Here is an 11200-nt window from a genome sequence, read left to right as displayed (position 1 = left end):
TCAATAATGAGAACTGTCACGCTGTCACTTTTAGAAATCACAACCCGAAATTTCGCTCAATAAACGTTCAGATAAGTTCTCTAAAATGAATAATTGCCACCATCCGCCATTTCAAGAGGAATTACATACTTACAATTATCACATTTTGAAAAAATTTGAACGAAATTACTCTTTGAAAATATCTCAATAACAGAAGAAAATACGGCCTTCTTGACTGTTACTTCCACCCACGTAATTGACATGTTAAATTAATAAACCAAAAATTCTGTTCAACAGTTCCAAGATTGGGCTACTAGATCAAAAGTTACAGCCCTTTGCATTTTCTTTCGAAATTGGTTTTTAGTCCATAACTTTTGATTGAGAAGTCTAATCGAAAAAGTACAAATTGTTTTGGATTCTACGCACCAAAATTAATAAGAAAAAGTGTCTTCCCGAGAAATTTTCGTGCAGTCGATTTTTGGTAAAAAAGGAAGGTTATACATTGCCTTTTTTTGAGGTCCCAAGAAAAAATTGTCTCAGATCGACCGGAAAAAACATTTTCTTATAAATAAGGCCTGTAGATTCCATAATTTCAAACAATTCCAAGATTGGGCTACTAGATAAAAAGTTACAGCCCTTTGAATTTTCTTTTGAAATGGTTTTTAGTCCATAACTTTTGATTGACAAGTCTAATCGAAAAAGTACGAATCGTTTTGGATTCTAAGCACCAAAATTAATAAGAAAAAGTGTTTTCCCGAGATATTTTGGTGCAGTCGATTTTTGGTAAAAAAGGAAGGTTATACATTGCCTTTTATGAGGCCCCAAAAAAAATTGTCTCAGATCGACCGGAAAAAAAACATTTTCTTATAGAATAAGGCCTGTAGATTCCATAATTTCAAACAGTTCCAAGATTGGCTGCTAGTTCAAAAGTTACAGCCCTTTGAATTTTCTTTCGAAATTGGTTTCTAGTCCATAACTTTTGATTGAGAAGTCTAATCGAAAAAGTACGAATCCTTTTGGATTCTACGCACCAAAATTAATAAGATCGCATCGTCGTACCGCGGGGGGTTCAATAATGATTTTAGAATAACTACCTGTTCGATGAATTTTTTGAATGCATCCAACGACGACTATCCTCATTCTATTTATATGGTAGCGTTTTAGACGTAGATTTATAATGTTCGCCAAATCGCCACCATGAAACCTACGCTACCCTTATTACATTTTCACCTTTTTGTTGATACAAAGAAGCAAATATTTTATGTCGATTCAAACAGACTTTTTGTTACGGAATTTATAATGTCCGAATCAAATGGTATCGTGTAATCTGTAGAGATCCAAAACGATCTTGAATGATCAGAAATTCCCTGGAATCTTTGTATTACACGGGGAAGACTTACAACTTTTAAAGCATTAGTGAGTGACGTTAACACATTTGAAGAATTACCGGATGGCCAAAATAAGAGAGGGCACGGAGTCGTTCAATACTCCTGGTATAATCATAATTATTATTATAACTTTCAATATAATTTTTTTTAATTTGTAACCACAATATTACCTAAATAGAGGGATTAATTGTTTCGGTACTCTCGTACGTCCTCGAGGTTGCCTTGCTTCGTCCGCAAATAAACTCTTGTCCATTTTTGCCTCGGTATTCGTTGAAGTATACGATTTTTCGGCCTTGATGTACAAATATCTACTAATAGTAGCCTTAAATCATGTTTTGTTGTTATTTAAGAAATTATCAGAAAATTGGTTACACAGTAATTGTGGTATTTAAGGACCGTTCGCCTAGGACATCTTGGACTACGGTGAAACCAAGTCCAGTAAAGACATTTTTCCAGTTAAATTACAATTAAACCATGATGTCGGAGGAAGGAAGGTAAACTTTAAAATCTACTTATAATGACACCTACATCACAACAAACTTACGAAAGCGATTGCATTCATTCACAATCACAAAATTAAAGTTTTAGCAAACGTCTTTAATATATTGTGATTGTACGAGAAAAAACATTGTGGCCAAAAGGGTTGCTTCAAGGAATAATCTATCAGCTATTGTCAGAAAAGTCGCCAGGGGTTAGTTAGGTAAGCGGTTAAGGTTCCCGACTTGAATAGAGGAGGATCAAATAAAACGTATTTTTACACTTGTAAGTAATAATGTTGCAATTATTATAAAAAAAGCGGAGGGTTATCCACCACAAATGATAGGGGATGAAAAGATTAGGTACCTTTAAAAAAATTTCCTTGCCAGTAAAACAGCTGTTTCAATTTCGTTGGTAGGTACACCGTAAATGCGTTTACTGTCATTATTTCGAGCAGATCCACCATCACCAGCGAATAAGGCCAATTAAGTTCAAATTCACCGTTGCAGTATGCACATTTTCAACTTTTGCGCAAGACTTACATATCGCTTACGTATACGTACGTAAAAGTTACGTTCAATAAACATCTTCGTATGTTTCTATACTTACAGTTCAACTTTGCGAAATTTTTAAGTTTTATGTATTTCTTACGTATACGTTCATTGTAAACAAGCAGTAAGTGACAGACGTAGTAGTTGTTGTAGAAAGTAATTTCTTGGATACTTTGGTTTTCATTGTAATACTTTCTTAAATATAACTTTCAGAAACATCTGAGGATTTCCATTCACCTAACCGTTTTAAGGTGTCGTTTACATTGAAAAATTGGAAATTTGTCTCCACAATAACTGCCTTCTAGGTACAAATTTTTGGTTGAAATAGCATTCATTCAAATATATAATGTTCCGACATTTGCATGTAACAAAAATTATTTAGGTAATTTCTGCACTTTCGCCGTTTTTTAGGAAATATGTTGTTAAAAAACTCCCATATAAAATATATATCTTTCATTTTTATCACACACTGATAATAACTTGTTATCAAATTTAACTTCATTCACGAGCTTAAACCCTTAGCAACCATCGGTCGTCAACAGAAGTTTATTTTTTTACCTCAAAACAAAGTTATTGGGGAAATCGCAAGGCAACTTTTGCACTTTTTGTAAATGCCACCTTAATGTAGTGAGATTAGTAGCCAATATGGTCGCCCACGATCTCCGCAAGGGTATACCTTCCCCGAATCAGTTACTTTACCCTCGACATTGAGTACGTGGACCACAGGGTTGAAGCTTTCCACATCTTTGACTGTTAATATATGTACTTTAGTATAGTTGCAAAACAATTAATTACATTCTAATCACTCATACCTTTTGAAGGAAAAATGTCAATATGACATTTTCGGAAATATTCCTTTCAAATTCATTTCACTCCACCAATTGCAAATCCGATCGAAAGTATTCCAGTTTCTTTTCATTTGACTGAACTCTCATGTTAAAATAACTATTATACAAGCAAAACGTGAAATGTGTCAAATTCATTTATTTTGTGTTAGTTTTGGATTTTTTATGATTAATTCATATCCAGCTCACCCAAATTTGAGTTTGTCGATTAAATTTCTCTAGCTATCTAAATGTTTTTTTGCAATATTATTTATCAAAATTTCAAATTACAATCGGTGGTTAGTTTTGAAATGAAAGCCCTAGTGTTTGTTTAATTGGAAATATAGTCTTTGTGAATGCGATCGTGCTTTTTATGAACTAAAGGAAAAATCACTCATCAGTTTAATAACATTATTGTTCCAGTTCCGTATACGAATCTTCAATAATTATATATCTCACATGAGTAATCGTTTACATTATCTTTAATCACGAAAAACTCCACGATAGCAATCTATATTCTCAACATTGCATGTGGCAGGCTTCGCTTTGCCATACTATCTATAAATTTTCATTCTTCATCTCCCTATTCTCACAGTGGTCCTGGGATATCGCTCATTTTCGAAAAAGTTTATATTTAATCATCTCGTGACTAAACGATTTCAATTAAATATCTGCAAATATCCTCAGAAAGCGATACTGAAATATGGATTCTACCATTGTTTAAATACTTTACTCTGCGACGTGTTTTTAATTAAAATCTTCAGATTTAATGTTAAACACAAATCTAGCTTTATAATAATAATATTTATTACTGTTAACATGCTTCAAATTGTGCATTTTGTTCACCTACCTGAGCAGTATAGCGCTACTGAGATTTGTTCCATTATATACTTCTGGTTCTAAATGTACTCATATTCCTTTTCTGGTCTGCCCCTAGCATTTGTACCTTCCACGCAGTACCTTGCAGTAATGTCTTTAGTAAACCTAGAATGTGTGTCGGGGTGTCGGAGGAGGGTACTCTCAAAGGGCGAAAAGATCAAGTAGACGAGACACATCTACCAAAGGGACAGAAAAGGTCACTTAAATGAGTATTATCGTTGGCGAGTTATTTTAGAAAAACCGAAAAAAGTCAGAAATTTTTGCAGATTTTTGACCACAATTTCTCCCGACGCCAGTCGCATTGGCAAACTTGGACGTTTCTCGCTCTATACCATTTAAACAAGTCGGAAAAGTAAAATCTTCTACCGGACCTTTTGTAACCATAAAGTGCAAATTGACTGAACTAGTAGCATTTTTAGATATATTTTTAAAAATCCGAAAATGCGTTCCGAAAAACGTAGGTAAGCCATCCTTCTTTCCATTATGGTTTAAAAAAAAATGAATGAAACTTTTTGATAGCCTCAAAACGGTCTATTTTGGTATCTCAATTCAGTTGGAAAAGATGTTTATTTTGGTCGCTTATACCAACAACTTTTTTCTTACTTTATTTCTACTTAGTTAGGTATATCATCACATTCTGTTTAACCGTATAATATTGAAAAAATTGTCAACTTTAGTTACGTGATTTATTTATTTACAATTAATTAACAATAACTTTAGTCTTGAAATGGATTAATTCATAAGCGTTTATCACTCACAATTTATAACTTAACACGAACGCAACCATGTTGCTTATGTAGCAAACAACAATCTTTCTAGAATGTTCTTCGAGAGCTCCCGAACGCTTCCGAATATTCTAAATTTTATATTCCTGGAAAGAATGCGCCTTAGTTTCTTATTGCCGATGACTAATCCTCATGGTGCCTCGATGTCTATCGGAATTTCTAGACTATCTACTACAATATTCACCACAGGATAATGAGCCACAATGACAATGTATAGGTACACCCACCCCTGTCATTTATATCCTTTGCTCCACCCACGCATGGTTAAACTGTTACACTTCCTAATTGTGTATTATTATTGCATACTCGTTTCACAATGCCCCCTTGTCCCCTGCTCTCAATCTCACTGGGAGGTGGGGAAGGAAGTAAGGCGCTAAGATTGTTGCGCTAGGTCAAGAGATTTATAAAGGAATTCTACGATGCAACCTAGCACAATTGGTGTTTTTCAGGAAATCTAAGTTAACAGAGTATAATAATATGTGGGTACATAACCGATTTCTTTGTATTGGTAATGACGAAAACATATCTACATACATATGAAGGACTCGTAAAACTCAGATTATGAAAGTGCGTTAGAAGTAACAATTACATTTTTAGATATGTGTAATTTGTCAAGGATTTGTAGTGAACTAATTAAACACAATAAGTGTATAAAAATGAAATTTAAACAGTGATTTACATAATCTAGTAGCAGGTATTATGAACGGTGTTAATGGAACGACGACGCGACGCTAAGGTGGTATAATCGGGAAGGCACGTCGCGTGCATTACATCCGATCTGCATTTCTGACATGAATTTTCCATAATCTTTCCATTCATGTATCTGTGTAAAAGAATACCAACCTTGAAAACGTATTTGAATGATAAAATGATGTTAGAAATGTTAAGGTAGTCGATTGTTCAACCCCCTGCGAAGTTGTAGGCGTATGGGGCAGGTACGTCGTCGTCGTTTGGTTTTCTAACGAGCGTTGCGTGTGGTAAACAATTTGTATGTGTTTATAACTGTAATCTCATAAACGCATGCACCAACAATTTACACATTGTCTTTTGGTGTTTCAGGGACGGCGGCGACGGTGTCGAGAGACGTGGAGCGCGGCGCGTGCCCAGTCTACGGTTAGCGAACGGGCGGGTGGCCGCGGCTCAGTCCGAAGAGGAAATCCGCTCGCCTCCACCGCGCCGTTTAGCCAAGGATGACTCTATCAAGATCAGCATCGAGAACACGAACACGTGCACCGATTCTTTGGTGACCGCACTCGATGACGAAACGTTGCTTATCGCGGATTACCTTTCCAACGACATGAATTATAAGGGTAGCGGCAAAGTCCATTTCGGTGTGGACGATGTCTCGTTGTACGGCACCCCAAAGGAAGAGCCCGGACCCACCCCCCTGGGCTCCGCGGAAGCCGGTAAACAAAGTTTCCTCAAGAACCAGCTACAAGCACTCTTTCAACCCACGGACAACAAATTGGCCATGAAACTTTTTGGATCGAAGAAGGCACTTATGAAAGAACGGATTCGACAGAAAGCTTCAGGTCATTGGGTTATACATCCTTGTTCTAGCTTTAGGTGAGTACCTTAATTATTTTTGCGTAAACACGGGCATGCGGTTTGTACCTCTAATAGACATTCGCGGGACAGAAGCTGTTAAGTTTCAATATTATGAAAATTATAGGTTTCCTTCCCAAAGAAACCATAAAATTACTTACTTTGCAAGTATTTACGCTTAGAATTCTATTAATCTAGATATAAATAGCATAATTTTTACATAACTTTAAGTACCTAATTCGATTTTGATAACTGGGCATAAAAAATACCCTATAAAACGTTACCTGTTGCCAGTAAATATGCGCTTAATTTGAGATCTTTCCGGTAATTGTTAATACATATTTAATCGTGTAGTAAAAGTTTATCGTATCACCTTGAACTCGCCATCCTTCATAAAGAAGAAGAAATTTTCAATTCAATAAGTTGACTTTGACAGTTGATAAATTAATTGGGAACGTGTCTTGGTTCGCAATTTCTTTTAGAACACTTTGCCTCAATTTCTTAATGAAGTAAATTTCGTGTGTCTTATTCGATATGCGCCCCTTCAGCTAACTGAAAATCGTAGTCCTGATTGATCAATTTAAATTAATACATCATAAATAAATTTATTAAGGTTATTAGTACACATTTCTCAATTCATAAACGCTACTAGTACGAGTTGCATGTCCGTTGTATTGTTATTTAGATTGAGATTGTTATATCGTGTACTTAACTCTCTTAGGAAATAGATAACCCGCAAAGTGTAAATCAATGACAACGTAACCTTGTCCTTTACAAGTTGAAATTTAACAATCCCGTTTCTAGATAAAGTTTAATCAAAGAATTAATTACGCAGGGCAAAGTGATTACGAACATTGGGTACCTACCGAATTTTTAGTGTACGTACGCTTCCAGTGTTGCATTAAGTAATTATTTGCAGCTAGTGGTGCATTTTTCTCTTATTTTGTGCAATTGCGCGTTGGCAATAAATTCGCCTGATTAAGTGGTTACAAAATAATTGCTCTATTTGTCTAATCGAAAAAAGAATGAGAAAAATTTTCGTAAACGAGGAATGCGCAAACTTTTTCCACGTGTTTGCGTTAAGTTATGCGAATACCATCTCTGTTCTAATGTTCCAACCTTGACCAAGAATTAGGTATACAAAAAATCAAAACCAATAGCCTGTACTTTTGGTGGTCTCAAACCGCGGAAGAGTAGTACTTCTTAGATTTGGTCTCATTATATGCTTAATCGTTCTTTAATGAAAAGTATTCGGAACTAATGAAATGGGTACGTTTATGCTTTCTACCTACAACAAATTATTAATAGCAACAATCCAATCAAGATAAATTTACTCAATTCCTTACGGTGCAGCGGCACGATAGGCTATTAAGTTCTTGCATAATCGCGTGTTGTTTAATTCGCTTTGTATTGTGTAAGTTCACAACTTCCGAAATCTACAAAAAAGACTAAAACTGATGCTAATCATAAATGTACCTAAGAAGGTATACTAAATTGCCAAACAGAACGAGCGTTTATTAATTGCCCGTTTCTAAAAAATGTATAGTATTCCTATAGAATATTTAAATTTACCAGGCTCTAAATTTATCCCTAGGTATAGAAAGATGGAATTATTAAAATCTTATCTGCAAAGGAGGTCCAAATTATGGTTTCTGCATATAATTGTTACCACTGACTATACATATAACGCTTGTAGTACAGCAACATTACTCCACTGTACTATAATTTGGTCAATTAAGGTCGGGTATGAGGTAAAAGTAATACATGAGGACTCATTGGAATCCAGTGACTACTATTTTTTTGCATAGAAATCAAATTACCGCATTTTTTGTCAACAATCATATGGAAAATGATACCTACTTTTTTCATCATTTTATTCCGTGGTAATTTCTTGATTCAAATACTCCTTTCATTTTCTTACGTTCTCTTACAGTTTCGAAAGAGAAGATCAAAGAACAGCACAATACAACCGATAAAACAGATTGTAAGGCATCAGAGATTACAGCAGTAAATCCGAGGGAATATCGGTTTCAGTTATTATACAAAAGGTCATCAATTTTATCTCAACTTATTCAATGAATTGCACAGAGTTGGTTAGTGAAATTTTGATACTATACGATAATTTAAAACTTTTTTAACTATAATTAAGACAACCTAAAATTAATCAATTGAATTCATTATGGATTTGTCCTCCATGATTATTTACTACAGCTTACTGTTTTCGGCGCCACCAAATTGATCGGTTACTAATTTCTTGGTAGGCATGGTGTCAAACAACAAAAACTATGCGATAATTTAATTAAGCGCTAGTGTTGAAAATAGTGTTTTTGTGAACTATGACCTATGAGTATATTTACTTACTCAAAGTGTTGTATTCAACGAGGTTACGATCGGGGCTATTTGGAGGCCACGCGATATAAAATTTAGAACTTATTATCGTACTTCTGGAAGTATGCAATGGTGCACCATCTTGTTGGAAGATAAAGTGCATGATGCATCAAATATCTGTTTGATCAATTTTAGCCTACAAAATAAATTTTTGTTTTTCCCAGAATTGTTACTCCTAGTGAAACCATCACTGGAGCCGGAAAATGACACTTTTCAACTGAAATAAATTCAATGTTATATCAGATTTCTTTCGAGCACATTAGTTCTGAAAATCATATTTTTTCAGTGTGTTGTATAGGTCCTGAACCTCTTACTTTTAAATCCTTTGTTCTTTACATCTGCACATATTTTGTAATAAAAAAAGGTACTTCCTTGTTCTCTTCCTATCAACTGATACCATAATATTTTTGCCCAGCTCCAATTACCAGAGGTGACTTAAATGCTGAAGATGATGATGATAGCGAATTTAAGACAATTTAGATGTAGATTGTAGGAGAAAGAACCAATTTTATAAATGAATATAATAACCATACCTTAGTATATATGCAGTATCCCAAGATTTCCAAAAACGCCGCTAATCACAATTAAAGTTGATAACGCCAGCTTCGAGGGAACACGCCGAAAATAATGAGCAGTTCTTCGAAATACATTATCTCTTCTAACAGCGAGAAGAACACGTGCGTTAAATAAATTTTGTCCGATAAAAGTCCTTATCGCGATGATCCTACACCTTAAGACGCAATTTCACGTTTTACAATTAAATACACAAATCTAAATAAACATTTTACAAAAGCGATAAAATTACAACGAAAACTACGCAGTTACAAAATTTTGCAAACAACACTGAGATACAAATTCAAATAAAATTAATCAACGCTTTGCTTATTTCGCAAATAATCCCCCAGATTTACACTAAATAAATTGAAATATTGTCATGTACAGGATGTCCCGCCATTTTTTCGGTGCTTAGACTGAAATGTCTGAATTTTTAGCAGATTTTTCGTCCGGGTTTTATAATTAGGTATCTCAAAAACTCCTTAAGCTTATGCAAAATTATCTTCACAAAAAGTTTTTATTGGCTCTCCAGAGATTGTTTAGTCTCAGAGAAACCTAGGAAAGCGATTTTACAGATATCTCTAGAAATGCAGCAGCCGGGGTTGCCGGCCCCTTGGTTTTGTGGACGCTATGGCCAAGAGAGTCCCTACCTCGAATTTGTGTTGGGACTAATTCTGTAACTGAATAGCGGGACTGGAGCAACCTCCACTAAAATACTGTCCACTTAAAAATATAGACAAACATAGGAAAAATAGATTCCATCATTTGCAGAGGTCCTTACCAAAAGCTCTTCTGAGATTCTTTAGAGGATTCGTCATAGTTAAAACAAGTTAAAAAGTAATCGTAAACGATTTACATAAAGCGCATTTCCACTTGCATTCATTTCCCATTTGTAAGATGCAACTTCTGTTAAAATCGTAAAAATCCGGCCACAAATATGAAAGATAGCGTTGCACATGGGCAATCCATTGTTGACGTGCTACTTCAATTTCAGTTTATAGAAGAATTTCATTTCAATGCTTTTCTAAATAAGAAAGTTGGAACTGCGCATGCGCAAACCTAAATTTTAAAACTAATGTTAGATTTTCCTTTGTTCCAAGCGCCTAAGTATCAAATTTCACTTAAATGGTGCCATAGATAAAAAGTTGGCACTGCGCATGCGCAAAAGAAAATTTTGAGACTGGCGCTCGATGATCCTTTATTCCAAGTGCCTATGTATCAAATTTCGTTTAAATTCTTCCATAAATAAAAAAGTTGGCACTGCGCATGCGCAAAACCAAATTTTGAAATTGGCGTTTGATTTTCCTTTATCCCAAGTGCCTATGTATCAATTTCGTTTAAATTCTTCCATAAATAAAAAAGTTGGCACTGCGCATGCGCAAAACCAAATTTTGAAATTGGCGTTTGATTTTCCTTTATTCAAAGTGCCTATGTATCAAATTTCATTCAAATACTTTTATAAGTAAAAAAGTTTGCAATTCGGTTTATAAATGGTCGAGATGCGAAAAGGGCACTGTGAATTTTGAATTCGATCCAACTTTTGGCATTGCGTATTATATGGCTAAATCTATGCCCATATTGAATTTCATGCAATTCAGTTCATAACTAACGGAGATGTAAAAGCGATCGAACATTCTAAACAAAGTTATCGTTCACACGGACAGATAGATGGACAGACAGACAAAGGAACAGACGGAGAGACCAACCGGCAGGCGACAGATAGCAATGCAAAATTATAAAACGATCTCTAGGATCGTTAATAAACGGCAAAAGTGTAAAATTATGGAACATGTAAAAAACGGTTTTTGGTTTTTTTTTACAATAACTTT

The 11200-nt window shown here is 34.9% G+C and overlaps 1 protein-coding gene across 1 annotated transcript; it reads left to right on the top strand.

The window, feature by feature from the left end:
• The first annotated feature begins 5942 nt into the window (after positions 1–5942).
• LOC116158788 (potassium/sodium hyperpolarization-activated cyclic nucleotide-gated channel 2-like) lies at positions 5943–6453 on the top strand. Its single transcript, XM_031471629.1, has one exon. It carries the CDS (start codon positions 6181–6183, stop codon positions 6451–6453), a length of 273 nt encoding a protein of 90 aa, XP_031327489.1. The 5' UTR covers positions 5943–6180.
• Positions 6454–11200: the final 4747 nt, after the last annotated feature.

Source organism: Photinus pyralis, unplaced genomic scaffold (genome assembly GCF_008802855.1).
Source record: "Photinus pyralis isolate 1611_PpyrPB1 unplaced genomic scaffold, Ppyr1.3 Ppyr1.4_LG1, whole genome shotgun sequence".
Taxonomy (NCBI): Eukaryota; Metazoa; Arthropoda; class Insecta; order Coleoptera; family Lampyridae; genus Photinus; species Photinus pyralis.
Note: the sequence above shows the minus strand (reverse complement) of the source record. Positions and strands in the feature narration are given on the sequence as shown.

Coding starts and splice junctions, on each gene's coding strand:
- LOC116158788 (XM_031471629.1), top strand. CDS start 6,181: ATGAATTATAAGGGTAGCGGCAAAGTCCATTTCGGTGTGGACGATGTC.